The 19871-nt window shown below is 39.0% G+C and overlaps 1 protein-coding gene across 1 annotated transcript in view; it reads left to right on the top strand.

The window, feature by feature from the left end:
• The window catches only part of SLCO1A2 (solute carrier organic anion transporter family member 1A2), a 59084-nt gene extending 48068 nt beyond the window's left edge, over nucleotides 1-11016 (top strand). The window contains exons 12-16 of the mRNA XM_059682339.1: nucleotides 1536-1701; nucleotides 2905-3077; nucleotides 5153-5217; nucleotides 5774-5891; nucleotides 9837-11016. Coding sequence (XP_059538322.1) covers nucleotides 1536-1701; nucleotides 2905-3077; nucleotides 5153-5217; nucleotides 5774-5891; nucleotides 9837-10050 — 736 coding nt within the window. The 3' untranslated portion in view covers nucleotides 10051-11016. The remainder of the gene's footprint in view (nucleotides 1-1535; nucleotides 1702-2904; nucleotides 3078-5152; nucleotides 5218-5773; nucleotides 5892-9836) is intronic.
• Nucleotides 11017-19871: the final 8855 nt, after the last annotated feature.

Here is a 19871-nt window from a genome sequence, read left to right as displayed (position 1 = left end):
TCCAGGACCAGACCATTTGCTAATGGTAGCAATCTATGGTCTTTCATCTTTCCTTCATCTGTCAATTACAACCAAATGTATTCAGGCTCCAGGTTTAATAAAGAGGTTAGGAACATATCACAGGGTTGGTGAGTTTATGATTGCACGTGTGTCTATGTGTGTGTCTTTGTAGCATCCTACTAGATATTAAAGTTATATCAAAAGAAACTACCTATAGTTTTAGGTTGCATTGGGATATGTTATCTAAATATTTTATACTCTCACAAATGGGTAAAATTAAGAGTTGAGCATACAGTCTCAATCGTTTTTATGTTTCCACAATAAGCTTAAATTTAGCATAACCCAATCCTGATACATGCTACAATAACTCATATAAATTCATGTATTTCATTTGTATAGTTATGTATCATTGTTCAGTAGTTTTAGATTTGTATTTTGAGGGTTCTTTGGGTCTATAGGAAGGTTGGGTATGCTAGAAACAGTGCTCCCTGATCGAGCAGAGTCACAGTCCACTTTCTTTCACTGAGTGAGGCTGTAGAATATACTGCATGATTAAGCGGGGTCATTGGCTAGATTCCATGACTGAGTAAGGCTGCCAATTGTGATAAGCCATTGGGTAGGGCTGTAGGCTGGGCTCTGCTGCTGCTCAGTGCTGTAGGCGTGGCTTCACGGTCTGGCAGTATGTTATGCTAGGCTCTGAGGATGCTCAGGATTATTGGTTATGCGGAGTCAGAACTATACTTAACAGTAGAGCTGGGCTACTAGCTTGACTCCCTGCCTTAGTGAGGTTGTAGGATGGGCCCAGGTTCCCTGGCCAGGCTTTCTGGATGGGTGGTCATCAAGATGGCAGCACTGGTTGTTCCTGATACACTTTTATACTAGAAGAATATATTTGTTTACACATATTTTGTAGTTATGTTTCTGGAGCTAAATGTATTATCTATATTATATGTTGGACTTACAGATTTTGTTAAAAATATGTTTTTAATGATTTTAGAGAGAGAGGAAAGGAGAGGGAGAGAGAGAAACATTTATTGGTGGCCTCCCATGTGCACCCGATCCTGTAACCTGGGCCAGTGACCTTTTGGTGCATGAGATGACATTCAACTAACTGAGCCACATTGAGAATGGCCAGATTTTGACCTAAAGTGAGCTCTTGAGATTGCATTAATGAATCTGATCTCTCTTGTTACTTTCCATGATGTGGATCAGCCATAGAGATTAGGGCAACTTTATTTTTGAGTTCTAATAATACTTGGAAGAAAACCTCCCATATGGTAGGCCCTCAACTAATTCTTGTTCACTGACTGTTTGTTTATATAAAATAAATCATTGAAAAAGTGGCTATGTGGTCACTGAAGCAGCTAACTTTTATGCCCTATCTATAATCACCAGGCCACACACTGATGGTTGGAAGTTTTCTGTTTTTATTTTGGGGAAGAAAAAATTTAACTGTGGACTGAGATGAAAAAAAAGAAAGAGGAAATGGTCTAATAGTCTTTCAATATTCATGGTATTATTTTAAATCATTTCAGAATGCAGCAAGATTTACACATTGGAAATGCCATCCTTGATGATTGCAACATGGATTGCAACTGTCCAACTAAAACATGGGACCCTGTGTGTGGAAGCAATGGTTTGTCATATATGTCAGCTTGTCTTGCTGGTTGTGAGACATTTGTTGGAACAGGACTGAACATGGTAAAATAATCTATTACCTTTATTTTTTTTTTAACAGAAATTTTGATTTATGAACTGCATTGACAGTTTCCAACTGCTAACTGGGCCTACATTTGATAAAAGTACAATTATAGTCTTTCTTCAAAACCAAATTATTTTGTAGAAAAAATAAACATTTTTTTTCATATGCTCATTTGATTTACTCTTTATTTAGTAGGTCTTATTTTAGACCTTTAGAGTGTCTGAGCACTGATCTTTAATTTTATAGCAGTTGACATTATTACTCAGCTAATTTGTTTTAAAAATACTCTGGGCTGAAATATTTTTTTATCATTGAGATAAAGTTGACAGCTTGATTTCAAGTATCCAGCAAATTGTTTTGCTGGACTTTTTTCCCCCGTGCATATGTATGCACGTGTTGTCTGTGTGTTCCACATTCTGAGAGCTTTGTAAGGTGGATTTAGGCATGTTTTCTTGCCTAACAATGTTGGCTGGTGATAACAGTAAATATAAATTTTGAGTCTTATTAAAACCTGGAAACATATAAGAATTCCAAAAAGAATTAACTTTGTTTTTGAAATAAACTATACTTTTTATTTATTTATTTATTTATTTATTTATTTATTTATTTATTTATTATTTTTAAATATATTTTATTGATTTTTTACAGAGAGGAAGGGAGAGAGATAGAGAGTCAGAAACATCGATGAGAAACATCGACCAGCCGCCTCCTGCACATCCCCCACCGGGGATGTGCCCGCAACCCAGGTACATGCCCTTGACCGGAATTGAACCTGGGACCTTTCAGTCCGCAGACCGACGCTCTATCCACTGAGCCAAACCGGTTTCAGCTAAACTATACTTTTTAAAACAAAGCTTTACATATCTTAATTATCTAAATATTCCAACTGAGCATTCTGGAACAAATTTTGTTTCTGATACTTAGTATTGTGGCAAAACAGTATGTCTTTTTCAAAAGCATGACTTTAGGATAGGTGAGTTATTGCAAATGTACTCCATATATTTAGAGAGAAATGCCATGTTTCTGGAACTGCCCTTCTATGTTTTGCTTTTTGTTATTATCCTGAGAGACACTATAAAGGAGATGAGAATAAAGGGAATAAACAGCCTACATTTTGATCCAATGGGGGATGCAGAGAATATTTGAGATCTGTGCTTAAGATTTTTCTTCCTGAAAGAGGATAATGTATGATTTTTTGGCAGGTGTTCCATAACTGTAGCTGCATTCAGACCGTAGGAAATTCATCGGCAGTTCTTGGGCTGTGCGACAAAGGACATGACTGCTCCATGATGCTCCAGTACTTCTTAATCCTGTCTTCAGTCAGCTCTTTCATTTACTCTTTATCTGCCATCCCTGGATACATGGTTCTCCTGAGGTACACAAATCACTTTCTTTATTTAGATTCCTTTCTGGTCACTTATTAAGGGAACTTTCTCAGAAAGCCAGTTGGAGCTCAGGGCCTAAGATAGTGATGGCGAACCTTTTGAGCTCGGCGTGTCAGCATTTTGAAAAACCCTAACTTAACTCTGGTGCCGTGTCACATATAGACATTTTTTGATCTTTGAAACCATAGTAAAACAAAGATTTATATTTTTGATATTTATTTTATATATCTAAATGCCATTTAACAAAGAAAAATCAACCAAAAAAAATGAGTTCATGTGTCACCTCTGACACGCGTGTCATAGGTTCGCCATCACTGGCCTAAGAGTTCAATGCTTTAATATGTCATTCATTCAGAGTTTTGCATTAAAGCATTATTGAATTTTGTGAAATTTTAAAGGTAGCCCTACACATGTTCCTCTGTTGACTTTTCGCTTTGTTTCTTTTCTTCCTTATTTCTAAGAGTTAATTTAGTGAAATTCTCACTATTTAACACAAGAAGAGACACATCTATATCATAAGGTTACAAGGAAACACCAATAAGATGATGCGTTTGCTAAAAATGTATTGCACCCTTTTGTGAAGAAAGCTGCTTTTATTTTCTTAGCCTTGCTGTAATCAGGGAAGCAAATGGAATACAGAGGCGCTCTCCCTGTGAATTCTTTGAGCAGGTAGCACTGCTGATGATGCAACGAGTGAGGCGCAAACAGTGGCACTGGGGAATTATAGTCTTCATTTCTACTTACAGGCATTTCAGGCAACAGTGAAAAGGTGGGAGAATTTCTCGAGAGAAAAAGAAATCAGTGTGACTCTTGAAATTATACCAACTCACTTAACATATGTTTGCTTTGGAGTTTTCATCACTTTCCTTTGAAAATTTGTATTTTTTCTTTCCTCCTTGCATTTACTTGTGTAAATTATTGACTTTTCGGTATTTTGCTAATACAAATAATTTTAAAACAGCTAGGCTTGCATTGTTCTTGTTTTAGACTAAAGGTTGAACCATTAGAATCAAGAACTATTACTTCAATGAAAGGATAGAAATGAGCTGGTATGAAATACTTTCTCCTTTGATAACTTTCTGATGGAAATGAATGAGGAAAAAGTTTTGGGTGAAATGCCAAGAACCAGAAGTGAGGCTACTGTATAGGCTACAAACTGGATAATCAGGCCTTGAATAACCAAGACTAGAGCATGCAAGGAAATTCTAACGCTCAGTGTGTTACTAGCACACAAACAGTCCTTTTAAGAAATTATGATAGTAGGCCCTGGCCAGGTACTAGTAGCTTACTTGGTTAGAGCATCATCTCTATAAGACAAGGTTGTGGGTTAGATCTCCAATCAAGGCACATACAAGAGTCGACAGTTGAATGCATAAATAAGCAGAGCAACAAATCAATGTTTCTCTCTCTCTCTCTCTCTCTCTCTCTCTCTCTCTCTCTCTCTCATCAATAAATAAAAGTTAAGAGAAAAGAAACTAGTCATTTTATTTTATTTATTTTCTAAAAATTGCTTTATTTGATTTCTTTTTAAATATTTGTATTGATTTCAGAGAGGACGGGAGAGGGAGGGAGAGATAGAAACATCAATGATGAGAGAGTATCATTGATTGGCTGCCTTCTGCAAACGCCCCACACTGGGGATTCAGCTCACAATGGGGGCATGTGCCCTGACTGGGAATTGAATTGTGACCTCCTGGTTCATAGGTCAATGCTCAACCACTGAGTAACACTGAGCAGGCCAAAAGTTGCTTTATTTTTAAAACATTTCACACAATCCCCAACCCCTTCCTTTTGGCAACCATCACATTGTTCTCTGCATCTATGGGTCTGCGTCTTTGATTTGTTTATTCATTTGTATTATTTTTTAGATTCCACATATAAGTGAAAACATATAGTATTTGTCTTTCTCTGTCTGACTTACTTCACTTAACATAATACCCTCTAGGTCCATCTATGTTGTTGCAAATGGCAACATTTCAGTCATTTTTATTGCTGAGTAATAGTCCACCATTGTATATGGTAGTTTAAATCTCATTATTTTATTTGTGAATTCATTTCTCTTTAGGTGTATTAAGCCTGAAGAGAAGTCTCTTGGTGTGGGATTACATGCATTTTCCACAAGAATATTTGGTAAAAATAGTCATTTTTTTCAATATTATATCAGATCATTATTAAATACTAAGTAAATTAAATCACTCTCTCAGAGTAAGAGTCTAGCAAATATCCCTTCTGCTTTAGATAGCACTCTGTAATTAGTATGAGAACAAAGTGCAAAAAGAACTAGAGAACTTCCTTCTTTTACTTAAAAAATGTCCTATTTAAACTTAATTCTACTTTTCATCTATTGGATTTGAAAATCAAATGAACAGGAAATGTTTTGTTAAAATAAAATGTACATATGATTGACCCAAAACATTGCAGAAAAAATATATGCATGAATTCAATGTTTTTCTCTATCAATAGTTTTGTGTAGCATTTGTCCACAAGATTACTTATCCTTTATAATCTAGAAACTTTAAAAGTAAAAGTAATTTCTAATCTCTCTAAAAAAAAGTCAAGTATTAAATTTAGATATTGTTAATTTTGTTGGTTCTTCAAATAGAGGTAATTAAAATTCTCCCAAACAATATAATGTATCTTAATTCTTACCTTCTTGATAGAGTTTTCTTTTTCTCTTTTATTGTAGCTGGAATCCCTGCACCTATATATTTTGGAGCTTTAATGGACTCCACATGTTTACATTGGGCAACTTTTAAATGTGGTGAGTCAGGAGCATGCAGGATATATGAGTCCACTAACTTCAGGTAAAGATAATAATTTTTTAAAAGAATTGTTTTATTAGCATAGTCTGCATAAAATGGCACCAACCATCCTATATAATAAAAGCCTAATATGCTAAGTGTCTGGTTGGCCATTCAGCCAATCAAAGTGTAATATGCTAATGATATGCTAAGGCCACTCAGCCACTCACTATGACATGCACTTACCACCAGGGGGTAGACAGTTGACCAGTAGACCAGTTACTATGACGTGCACTGACCACCAGGGGCCAGATGCTCTGACCAGTAGGTCAGCTTGCTGCTGGGGTCCAGCCAATTGGAACTGAGCAAGACGGGCTGGACATGCCCTGGAACCCTCCTGCGGTCCTTCTCCGGCTGGCCAACCTCCGTGTCCCTCCCTGCCCTGATCCTGCACTGGTAGGGTCCCTTGGCCTGGCCTGAGCCCTCTCACAATCCAGGACCCCCCAGGGGATGTTGTAGAGCCAGTTTTGGCCCAATACCGCAGGCCAGGTGGAGGGATCCCACTGGTGCATGAATTCGTGTACCGGGCCTCTAGTGTCTAATATTTTCTTTGCCAAGTGACTAGTCCCGTGGTTGGCAAACTGTGGCTCACGAGCCACATGCGGCTCTTTGGCCCCTTGAGTGTGGCTCTTCCTAAGCCTTAGGAGTACCCTAATTAAGTTAATAACAATGTACCTACCTATATAGTTTAAGTTTAAAAAATTTGGCTCTCAAAAGAAATTTCAATCATTGTACTGTTGATATTTGGCTCTGTTGACTAATGAGTTTGCTGACCACTGGACTAGTCTACTTTTTGTTTTGTTTCCAGAATAGATATTGATACTATATCCTCACTTTTTATTTATGTGCTAGAATTTCATTTTTCTCAATATTTTCAAAGTACTTGATAAATACAAGCATGGATAATTTCCTTAACCTAGCCTTTCAAATGTTGTTTGTTTAATTGTTTGCAGTCAATACATTATTGAAGGTAATGGCTATATATAAGCTACCTATCTAAATTATATTGTTCTGTAAAGCAGCCATTTTCAACCCTTTTCATCTCTTGGCACATATAAACTAATTACTAAAATTCTGCGGCACACCAATATATATATATATTTGCCAATTTGACAAAAGAAAAGATAATTTGGATTCGTTCACACTGGACGGCTATTCTTGTATTGACTGTTGTAATTTTTTTTTAATTTTTTTATATATATTTTATTGATTTTTTACAGAGAGGAAGGGAGAGGGATAGAGAGCTAGAAACATCGATGAGAGAGAAACATTGATCAGCTGCCTCCTGCACATCTCCTACTGGGGATGTGCCTGCAACCCAGGTACATGCCCTTGACCGGGATCGAACCTGGGACCCTTCAGTCCGCTGGCCGACGCTCTATCCACTGAGCCAAACCAATTTCGGCCTGTTGTAATTTTTTTATTTGAAAATTTAAGGGAAAAAAGGTCAGTGCCCTTGACTAGTCAGGTATTGCATGTTTTAAAAATTCTTGTGGCACAGGGTTGAAAATCACTGCTCTAAAGTGTCCCATTTCATCCTCCATCATTTTAGCATCTTACTAGCTTGAATCCTTACTTCCTTTCACCAACTACCTCTGATCTCCAAAGTGATAATTTTCTCTCTCACTAAATTTCACTGACACAATATTCTTCATGCCTCTTAAAGGCTTATTGTTTTGGTTAATCAAAACCTGATTTTGAACAAAACATGTGATATTAACCAGTTTTTGAACAAAACTTTTCCATTTTTTTTCTTTCTATTTCATGTACTTTCATGTTCCATTTGGATACTGGAACTTGGTTTAAATTTGAATTAAGTTCTCCTAATGGGACACTCTTATGCCAATTATTTAAAAGTAGAGGCCCAGTGCACGAAATTCATGCATGGTGAGGGTAATCCCCTCAGCCCAGCCTGCACCCTCTCCAACCCGGGACCCCTCAGGGGTTGTCCGACTGCCTCTCATAATCTGGGACCGCTGGCTCCTAACCACTTGCCTGCCTGCCTGCCTGCCTGATCACCCCTAACCATCTCTGCCTGCCTGATCGCCCCTAACTACCTCTGCCTGCCTGTCTGATCACCCCTAAGTACTCCCCTACTGGCCTGATCACCCCTAACTGCTCCCCTGCTGGCCTGATCACCCCTAACCACCTCTGCCTTTTCCCACACCCGGGACCCAGGATTCCCTCCTCTGGCCAGTTGCAGGCACCCAGGTCCCAGGCTTCCCTCCTACTGGCCGGCCGCAGGCACCCAGGACCCAGGCCTGCTTTGCCCACACCAGCAGCAACCACAGGGGACCATAGGCAGGCAGCTTTGCCCGGGCTGCAGCTGCAGGTGCCCAGGACCATGGGATGGGCGGCTTGTCCCTCTCCCAGGCTGGGCCACAGGCACAGGCGCAGGCGTAGGCGCAGGTGCAGGTGCAGGCACAGGCGCAGCCGCTGATGCCTGGAACTGCAGGGTGGGAGGCTTGTCCCTCTCCCAGGCTGAAGCCTGGCTGGTCCCCATTTCTCTCTCGTGAGCTCATTTGTTCCTGGTTGGTCCCCATTCCTCTCCCATGAGCTCATTTGTGCCTGGCTGGTCCCCATTCCTCTCTCACCAGTGTTGAGTGTCTGAGCTGTTATGATGTGAGGGTGTGACAACAATTGGCATATTAGTTCTTTATTATATAGGATGTGAAAATCACATAAAATAATTGTATAAACCACGAATGTGTACATATATACTTTTAAAACTATAAAATAAGTGAGGAACAAAATTAATAAAATTCAACATAATGTTATATCTGGGATGGTTAGAAAGCATTAGGATTATAGGGTACACAGAGGACTTAAATGTATTAGTATTTTCTGCTCAATCGGTCTGAAATAAAAGTAGCAAAATTTATTCATTTAAAAAAACCATGGTAGGTAGTTAAGACTTATTTAATTTTTTCCCCTGTATTCTTGAAATGTTTCATAATAAAATAAAATTTTAGAAGTAGAAAGATGAAAATACAAAGCAGAAATCAAAAGGCTACATATCATAGATGTAACAAAAAACAAAAGCTGTTTTTTTTGAAAAGTTTAAAATATAATAATGGCAGTTATCTGGAAAGACAAATAGAGGTAGCACAAATAAAAAGTATTATGAATGAAAAAGGGCCCTAGCCAGGTGGCTCAGTTGGTTGAAGCATCATCTCATTCATCAAAGAGTTGCAGGTTCAATTCCTGGTGAAGGCACATATCTAGGTTGTGGGTTTGATTCCAGGTCAGGGCATGTACAAGAGGAAATTAATTGATGTTTCTCTCTCACATCAATGTCCCCTCCACCCTTTTTTGCTCTCTTTCTCTCAAATCAATAAAAAAATATCTTCCAGTGAGGATTAAAAATGAAAAAGGGAATATAAGTACGATTACTTATGGGTTTTAAATATAACAAGTTGGAAACATATTGAATGAGAATTTTTAAAACAAATATATATTACCAAAATGTTACTATAAATATATAAAAACATGAATATTTTATAGCTATTAAAACTGAATCAATCAAAATGTGCATCTCTAAAAGCACTGAGTCCAGATGCTTTTAAGGCAAGTTTTACAAATTTTTGATGATCTGGTGATAATGGCGATTCTTTGGGAGTATTTTTATTAAACACTGGGACCAGAGGCCCAATCACTGTCAGTATTAAATTTAAGTTGGAGTGTCTAGTCAATGTAAACAAATAAAAATAGTACTGAACGATCAGAAAAAAAGAAAAAATTGGATTTTCTGGATGAAAAATTCTAAAGAAAACCATTTTAACAAAAATTAATAAGCAAAGTTGCGTATGTATGATCAACATGCAAAACAATTAGCTGCTGTTGTTCTTATGGGAATGAAATACTGAAAATTAAAGATCTACAAAATTAGTTTGTATTCACCATACTGTCTATATAAAATTTAGTATGTTTCAACTTTTTTTTTGACAGACACCTCTACCTTGGATTGCCAGCAGCACTAAGAGGATTAAGCTATATTCCAGCCATTTTTATCCTAATTATTTTGAGGAAGTATCGTCTACCTGGTGAAAATACCACTTCAGGAACTGTGCCTGCAGAGGCAAAGGTTACCGGGAATGAGGGCCAAGAAATGGACCAAACTTGCAAAATTTTGAATAATAATGTATTGAACACTAAAATGTAATATCCTATTATTCATGTTTCCCAGAGTTGGAGAACACACTATAACTTAATTGTTTTTAAAAATCAATAGAGGTACTGTAGGTAACCTTTTCTTGTCTAAGAACCTAAAAAAAGTTTTTTTACTTAAGGTAAAAAGAAAAAAGTTCACTGATGGTATTTCTGAGCCATCAACAGCACTTGAGGTTTTTCTTAGATGGACATTTATAGCAACCTTGAGAACTGGAGATTAGAGCCAGCTTAATTATTTAAAAATATTTTGTTAATCTTCGCCCAAGAATCTATTTCTATTAATTTCTTTAGATAAGAAGGGAGAGAGATAGAGATAGATAGATAGATAGATAGATAGATAGATAGATAGATAGATAAACAGGCCGATAGATAGAAACATCAAAGTAAGAAACATTGATCAATTGCCTCCCTTGGATTAAACCCACAACCTAGGTGTGTGCCCTGACTGGGAATCAAACCCACAACCTTTTGGTGTAGTGGATGATGCTCCTACCAACTGAGCCACCCAGCCAGGCCTACAGCCAACTTTACATTTATGTTAAAACAGCAATTTCTCTTTTAACTTATGTACAATAAGAATATATTTCCTTCATTGTCTTTTCCTAATAACTCTAAAAATTCCCTGTTATGAAAATCTACTTAATTCCATTGAGTATTTGCTTTGCTATTGGGATTAGAGACTGGAATTCTCATCCTGCTATGTGAATATTTAAGTATTTTATTCAAATTTATTGCTTCCAACTAAAAGAAGCAATAAATTTGTTGTCTTCTTTTATTTATAAATTATTCTTTAACTCCTCCTATTTACTCCAGACATGACTTTGAAAATAGTTTACTCATCAATGTGCCATCACATGCTTTCAACCCATTCCCTGCTTTATTATTCATGCCATATATTTGCTCATTTTGTTCAGCAAACTGACAAACTGAATCAGGTTATTAAAAATCATGTAGTAAAGATTGTTGGAATTTTATTTTCAGCAATTCAAACCAGGTTACTTTTTCTTAAAAACAAGTGTCTGAGCCAAAGAATGAAAGGGTCGTATTAGAAAGACACTAGTCCTTAAAGGCTGCTTATTATGAAGATATTGTCAAAGAAACACTTTACCAGATTTAGGAGGCCTCCTTAGACCAATGTTTATGCCATTCACAGCGTCCTAATTTAGTGTACAAGCACTAATTTTCCATAAACCATCTTAGAGAATGAAAATTTTAAAAAGTAGCTTCTCTTATGAAACTGAACTTAATAAAATTCAAGATGCACATTTAAAACTAAATCTACTCTATAGAACAAACAAACAAAAACTAAACATACAGTATAACTTTATAATTTATAGATATAACACAAGAGCCTTATGGATAATTGAGATGGGGTTCAAGAGATTAGAATGAACATCCATGTGTATCTACTGTTATATCTTCCTCCTTATTATTCATCACATTGAAATTAGAGTCAATATATAACAATGATATAATCCCCAATAGTGAGGAGAATGCGGAAAAGAATGGAAGAGGGTCTTAATATACTATGGTTACTTATGTGGAATATAAAGAGAATGGGAGTGTTTCTAGACTGGTAGAAGCTGTAATCCAGAATTCACTTAGAAGGCCCTGAATGTAGGTAGGAGCCTCTGGTTGAAAGTTTGAAGAATGTAAGTTGGTGGCTGGACAAAATAGAGGCCAATTACTTGAAAGACTGTCTACAGACATTTTTTTCAGACAAACATGATTTCTTGAACAATTGGATGTGCCACATGAGGAAGAAGCATCTGAGATGAGAAAGACTGGGTAGAAAAAGTTTGTGGGAAAGAAGTAAGTGTTAATTTTTGGACTTGTGAAGCTTGAGACTTCATCTCTAGGTGTATTAAAAATAACCGTGATTCAAGACAGGGATAGTGTGGTGCTGGGAGCCGGTCCATGCTTGCTGTTTCAAGGGACCTGGCATATATGGCATACTGTTCTTAATATGTTTGCTCACCTTCTTGGCACTATGTGTTTTAACCAAGGTCACCTCTCTGAGAAAGGTTGTTTCCCCAGGTAGGGATTTTCCCCTGAAGTTAGGGAGGGAATAAAACCTCTTAACTAAGTGCCAGGCGGGTAATTAATCACTTTAACTATGAACAATCATGCTTAAGCTACATAATCTTTACTCCCTGGAATGGAGATAAGAAACGCCCTAACCTTTGTAATAGGGATTGATAGGATTGAATCAACTGGTATAAATACAGATGTAACAAGACAGCGAGAGACAGAACTTAGAAGGCAGAACCAAGAGACACAGAACCTAGACACAGAACCTAGAGACAGAACCTAGCGAGAGCACATGGCAACAGATCCTGGAGAGAAACTGGCCACAGAACCTAGAGACAGAACCTGGCTACAGAACCTGGATAGAACATGGCAAGAGAACCTGACTAGAACCTGGTGACTGAACCTGGCTGGAGAACCTAGCGAGGGAACATGGCTACAGAACCTGGCTGGAGAACCTGGAGAACCTGGCTGGAGAACCTAGCAAGAGAACATGGACACAGAACCTGGCTGGTGATCCTAAGCAGAACTTCGCTGGAGATCCAGACCAGAACTTGGCTGGAGATCCTGGCTAGAGATCCTGGCTAGGCTGCTGATCAACTGAACGCTGTCTCCGTGTCATTCCTTCTTCGCCGACTCCATCCACACCTTTGGGGACCCCTGGACCCGCTGGGGCTGGACCTCAACAGTGTAGAAATATGGGAGAGGAGCTAAAACCATTGGAAATGAACAGTGGAACTCAGGGTAGGTATGACTACAGCAATTAGATCCAGTTGAGGTTTAGGACCTGATGACATTAATTTTGGAGCTGCTTTTTCTGGAGGGAAGGAAGTGGAGAGAATGGCCTGGAAGCTAAAAGAGGGGCAAGAACTTACCACATAGCCAGAGAGTTGGGAGAAAAAGTGAACAGGTACCACATAAAAAGTTTTGGGGGTAAGCAACATCCCCAGAAGAAACTTGAATTTAGGTTAGGGTGCAGTAGTGACAAGAAGGCGCATTTATGATTTCGAGAATATAAATCGTTTTGGGATTCTAAGTACCAGAAGACAAAGTGAAAGACAGAAAATTTCAGGAAATGACATTTAAGAGGAAAAGGTTGATAATTGGAGGTGTCTGGAAATTATGCATGAAAATTAGAAAGAAGGGAATGAGAGATAACTTGGAATTCTGAAGCTTTTTGGGCGACTGACATAATGAGATCAGTTCTGATGAATTTCAAGGTGGATATTGTTGGTGAGCGTCAAAAGTCAGAGGGGTCATCATTGGGCTCTTTCATGACCCCGTGTTATAGAGGCAAACTGGAGAAGCAGAAACTTACTTGAGTATCAGCGTATCTTGAGTATCTTGACTTCTATCGATAAAGTGATAGACAGCTTTCTCTAAAGCTGAGTCATGCTCTGTGTACACTTCTCCTACTTGAACATCCTCAGGGGAGAGTAATAGGTCCAGAGAGACATGATTTTTGGACCTAGTACCATATGCTCACTCTTATCCCCTGTTAGGAAAGGTGGCATTTTACTCTGAGAGCCCAAGGTTCTTTCTTGGTGGAAGAAATAAGATCGGCAAAAGTGAGGGTTGAAGTGCTTTGTAATCCCTCATGACCTCTGTTAGAATTCATGAGGCCTTGGTAGGCCAGTTCTTATTTTGAGCACTTGCACTCCCACATACAAGGCAGAGGTAATGAAATAGCAGACCGAGTAGAAAAGAGAAACAGGAGAAAAACAGGTAGTGGGAAGTCTAGGGTCACTAATTTTCTTGTTTAAAATTGTGAGAAATTTCACTTAATGGAATTGGAAATAGTTTAATAAATCATTTATAATTATAAATGTAACCAATATTTACAGAATCTTAAAAATTGATAACTTCAAAAACCCACAAAAATTGGGAAAAGAAATAAAGGCAAGGAGAGGTAATAGGCATTCTTCATACTTTATAGAATAAAGTTAAAATATATTTTAAACTTGATAAATTAAGATAAAATTGGTATACATATATTTTTTTTAATTGCTTAAAAATGGTTGCCTCAAATATTTCTCTTAGCAATATTTTTTTCTGACATATCTCTTTGGACAAGGAAAACAAAAGAAAAAAGAAACAAATGGGACTATATCAAACAAAAATGTTTTTGCACAGCAAAGAAATTATCAATAAAATGAAAGACAGCCTACTTAATGGGAGAACATCTGCCAAAGATACATCAGATAGGGGGTTGTATGAAATTTATGAAGAATTCATACAACTCAACACCAAAAACAAACACTACTATTTAAAATGGGTAGAGGACTTGAATAGACACTTCTTCAAAGAGGACATAGTGATGGCCAATAGACATACGAGAAGATGCTCAACTCCACTAATCATCAGAGAAATGCAAATTAAAACCTCAAGAAGATGTTACCTCACACCTGTCAGAATGGCTATCATCAATAAATCAATAAGCAACAAGTGCTGTGAAGATGTGGCAAAAGGGAACCCTTGTGCACTGTTGGTGGGAATGCAGATTGGTGCAGTCACTATGGAAAACAGTATGGAACATTCCTCAAAACACTAAAAATGGAACTGCCTTATGACACAGTGATTCGGTTTCTGGGAATATATCCAAAGAAACCCAAAACATTAATTCAAAAGAATATATGCACCTGCATGTTCATTACAACCTTATTTACAATACTGAAGATGTAAGCAACCCAAATGCCATCAATAGTCAAGTAGATAAAAAAAAGTTGTGGTATATTTACACAATAGAATATTATTTGACCATGAAAAACAACAACAAAATCTTACCATTTGCAATGGCATGGATGAAACTAGAGAGTATTATGCTAAGTGAAATAAGACAGACAGAGAAAGGTAAATACATATGATTTCACTTATATGTGGAATCTAAAGAACAAAATAAATGAAAAAGTAAAATTGAAACAGACTTATAGACACAGAGAACAAACTGTCGACTACCATAGGTGAGGAGGTTTTGCGGATTAAGTAAAAAAGGTGAAAAGATTGAGAAGTACAGATTGGTAGTCACAAAATGGTCATGGGGGTGTAAAGTACAGCATAGGAAATATAATAAATAATATTGTAATCTTACCTAATAATAGACAAACATGTAAATTGACCATCCCTCTGCTATGCTCACCAGCCAATCAGGAGAGTATGCAAATTAACCCAACAAAGATGATGGTTAATTTTCATACTCAGGCGCAGAGTGGCGGAGCGAAGACTGAAGGCTCTGGCCAGAGCAGTGAGGACTGAAGGCTCTGGCCAGAGCAGCGAGGACTGAAGGCTCCGGCCAGAGCAGCAAGGACTGAAGGCTCCGGCTGGAGCGAAGGCCTGGGTCCTGGATGCTGGAGGAAAACCAGTGCCGGCAGCCAGGGGACGGGAAGGCCTATTGCATGAATCTCTTTGTGCAACGGGCCTCTAGTTATTATATATGATGCCAGTTGGGTATTGGAAATATCAGAGAGAACACTTTGTAAAGTATATGATTGCCTAACCACTATGCTGTACATCTAAAACTAATACAAAATAGTATTAAATGTAAACTGTAATTGAAAAAAAAGTACAATAGCAGGAAAAAAAGTGGTTGCTTCTGTGACACGATTATCATGAAAAGCAAAGAATGGCACATTTATCTTTCATTTCAGTTTTTTTTTGTACTCTTACTTTTTCCTGTCTATATAAAACATGATTTTAAATGATATTTCATTAGTAATAACACATCATCAAAATAATAAGAAGAAATAAGATAATGTATTTTACAGAAAGGGATGAAACAGAGTCCTCTAATTATAAGAGTTGTTGACGGTCTCCAACGGTGTTTATTGAACAATTGTTTTCTCAATTCTGAACTTGGTTCTATAGGATATGTACGTTGGTGTGTATGTGTGAGGTAGGTGGTAACTAAGCTGTAGGCTGTAGAATTCAAGTTGGTGTCATTTTTATTAGGGTGAATAAATATACACAGAAAACACTGAACAAATAATAGTACAAGATAACTTTAAACACTATAGATATATGATGAGCCACTGAGTAATCAGAGTTTTTTCCTAAGCATTTCATTCAGGTCTTGGTGGGAAATGATGAATCAGGATTGATGAAGAGAAAGAAAAACACCAAGTCCTGATTGATAGAATAGTAGAAGCAAATGTAAGAGTATCTCTTTTGCTGCTGGCTACATTATAGCAATTACAGTTTTGATCAATGAGATATTGGCAGAGGCTTGATTAATTGGGAAGGGATTTCTTCCTAACATAAAAAGAAAGCTTTCTATCCCAGCCAGCATGGCTCAGTGATTGAGCATAGACCTAGGAACCAAGGGGTTATGGTTCAATTCTGGCCAGGGCACATGCCTGAGTTGCAGGCTGGATCCCCAGTGTGGGGCATGCAGGAGGCAGCCGATCAATGATTCTCTCTTATAATTGATGTTTCTATCTCTCTTCCTTCCTCTCTGAAATCAATAAAAACTGTATATATATGTATGTGTATACACACACACACACACACACACACACATATATATATAACTTCTTTCTAAGAATATATTTTGTCCTTTTACTTCTTCCTTCATGAACTGTGGGTATCGAGCCTCAGCAAGAAGCCATCTTGCAAATATAAGGCCATACTTTCTTTCTTTATTTTTATAGGGAAATATCCCTTCAGACTTGTCACTTAGTAATCTAGTAATGGGGTGGTTTTTGAAATTTCTGCCCGTGTGATTAATGAATCTTTCCTCAGTTCTTACAGCCTGAAGAAAGGTTGATATCTTATATAATAAAGAGATAATATGCAAATGGTTGTCACACCCTCACGCCACCACGTGGTAATGGCTCAGACACTTAACACTTAGGAGAGAGGAATGGGGACCATCCAGGCACAAATGAGCTCGCGAGAGAGGAATGGGGATCAACCAGGGCTGCGGCCCGGGAGAGGGACAAGCCACCCGCACCGTGGTCCCAACACCAGCGGCTGCACCTGTGCCTTCGGCCCAGGAGAGGGACAATCCGCACACCTCATGGTCCCCATGGTCCTGGGCACCAGCGGTTGTGCCTGTGGCCTGGGAGAGGGACAAGCCGCCTGCCCCATGGTCCTGGGCAACGGCACCTGCAGCTGTGGCCTAGGAGAGGGACAAGCCACCTGCCCCATGATCCCAGGTGCCTGTGGCTGCAGCCCGGGCAAAGCTGCCCTCCCATGGAACCCTGCAGCTGCGGCTGGCCCGGGCAAAGCTGGCTTGGGTCCTGGGTGCCTGTGGCTGGTGAGGGAGGAAAGTCTGGGTCCTGGGTGCTTGTGACCGGCTGGAGGAGGGAATACTGGGTCCCAGGTGCGAGGCGAGGCAGAGGTGATTAGGGGCAATCAGGCTGGTAGGGGAGCAGTTAGAGGAGATCAGGCAGGCAGACAGAGGTGGTTAGCAGTGATCAGGCAGGCAGGCAGAGGGGTTAGTGGTGATCAGGTAGGCAGGCAGGAGAGCAGTTAGGAGCCATTGGCCCTGGATTGCAAGAGGCAGTTGGAATTCCCCTAAGGGGTCCTGGATTAGAGAGGATTCAGGCCGGGCTGAGGGGCCCCCCTCCCATGCATAAATTTCATGCACCGGGCCTCTATATAACTTATAGGCCAATTCCAAGATTCTAGCAAGTTGTGTGACTTTGCTATACTCAGGAATATCTCCTCCTATCCTGCAGTTTGGTTTTCAGTTATCAAGAACTCTATATGGAGTTTTTGTTGTATTTTGTTTTTAAAGAAGTCCAGGCTGTATCACAAAAATGCTTTGAATCAGAATCTCTAAGGTGAGTATAAGATAGGGCTATTTTTTAAATAAAATTTTCACAGGTGATTCTGGTAGCAAAAAATATTTCTTTTTAACCTATTGGCATAAACACTATAATTTCTAGCATTCACTATAATAATGCTGATGTCACTAGAAAATCCAATATTTAAATATTTGTTCTTTTTCACTCTACTTCTTGTCCTATTTGTAGGGATGTGAAAGAAGTCTATGCACCAAAAACAAACAAATAAAGACACACACAAAACTATGCAATTGATTATCTGGTGCAGCCTGGCTGAGGTGGCTCAGTGGTTGAGCATCAACCCATGAACCAAGAGGTCACTGGTTCAATTCCCGGTCAGGGCACATGCCTGGGTTGCAAGCTCGATTTTCAGGGGGTGTGCAAGAGGGAGCCAATCAATGATATTTCTCTCTCATCGATGTTTCTATCTTTCCATTCTCTTTTTTTCTCTCTCTAAAATCAATAAAAATATGTTTAATTTTGTAAAAGTATCTGGTGCAGACTCCACTTTTTTCAGAGAGCAGACAGATGAAATAAAGACACATCTGTTAGATGGGCTTTGCTTTTTCAAGTTAACATCAGTTTTTCTTCATTTCCCTGAGCTCAAAAGAAACAACACATTCTGTAATGTGTTGTCTGAAAACCATAGCTTACAAATTTTTGTTTATTTCTTCATCAGTATTTTAATGGGAGGTTGGAAGAAGATGCATTAGGGGTTGCTAGACAAATTCAATTAAGGTCTGTGAAAGATATGACTTAATACATACATGACAGATGTCATGATGGCATAAACCCTCCATTATACTAGACTTAGGACTTGAGTAACGTGATCCATACTGCTTTGTTTTTAAAAGAAGGTTTAAGGCTTTTCTCCTTATTTAGGCTATGAATTTCTCTCCTCATTTTTAATTTTTTTTTTACCTCCACCTATTTTCTAGTCACTTGCTTTATTGAGTTACACAAATACTTTTTCTTCTATTACATACTACTCTCACTTCAAATTTGTACGGTTCAGGAGAAACCAAGATGGCTGCATAGGTAAACACTTGAAATTGCTGCCTTGCACAACCACTTCAAAAATACAACTGAAAGATAAAATGGACATCATCCAGAACCACAGGAAGGCTGGCTGAGTGGAAATTCTACAACTAGAAGGAAAGAGAAAAGCACACTGAAACTCAGAGGAGGTGCGGAAATAAAGTGCAGAGGTACGGAGGCACATGAGAAAGGGCTGGCAACTGAGGACGCGGTTGTCTTTTTCAATTGGGAGGGAGACACACACTCCCACTCTGATATCCAGTTCTGGGCTAGTCTCTGGGGACCCAGACTCATACGGGGAGAAACTGGACTGTCTGTCAGCAGGCGGAACTCGAGGGCAGCTTTCTCTCAGAGGTGCTTGCAGCGATTACGGCAGGACACTGAGACCCGGGGCCTCTTAGAGCAGGGCTGAGGATCAGCCACAGCTGTTTGCTCCACCCTGTTGATTCCCTGAGACCCCGCCCTACCAAAGCTGTGTGCAGAGGCTTTTGCATATGAATGACCTGGCCCTTTGCAATCTAAAATTACCTAACAAACTGAAGCTGGGTCAGAGAGACCCAGATCATCCAAAAGAAGGCCCAAGGCCCCACAGCAGCTTGCTTCACAGTTGGGCCTCATCTGGGCACCTCCAAATCCCAAACACAAAAGAGGAATCTGCAGATCTCTCCGTAGCTCCTGCTGGGTAGCCTGAGGCAGAGGCTATATTAGCACCTCCTTAGAGATCCAAATGCCACTGTACCCAGTGGTCAGAGTGGGACCAACCAGATTACAACTCCTCAGATCCATAAGGGACACACTCAGGGGGCAGACTCAGTGAGCACCAAAGCCCCACTGAAGCAAGACTTGCTCCATAAGGGTGTCTCCAGCACAGAAATTCTGCTACCATAGACACAGCTTATTCTCACAGCCAATTGGCCTAGAGGTCAATTCCTCCCAGTGATATCAACTACAATCAAGGCTTAAC

The sequence above is a fragment of the Myotis daubentonii genome, chromosome 2, assembly GCF_963259705.1.
Source record: "Myotis daubentonii chromosome 2, mMyoDau2.1, whole genome shotgun sequence".
Classification (NCBI taxonomy): domain Eukaryota; kingdom Metazoa; phylum Chordata; class Mammalia; order Chiroptera; family Vespertilionidae; genus Myotis; species Myotis daubentonii.
This window is presented reverse-complemented; position numbering and strand designations above follow the sequence as displayed.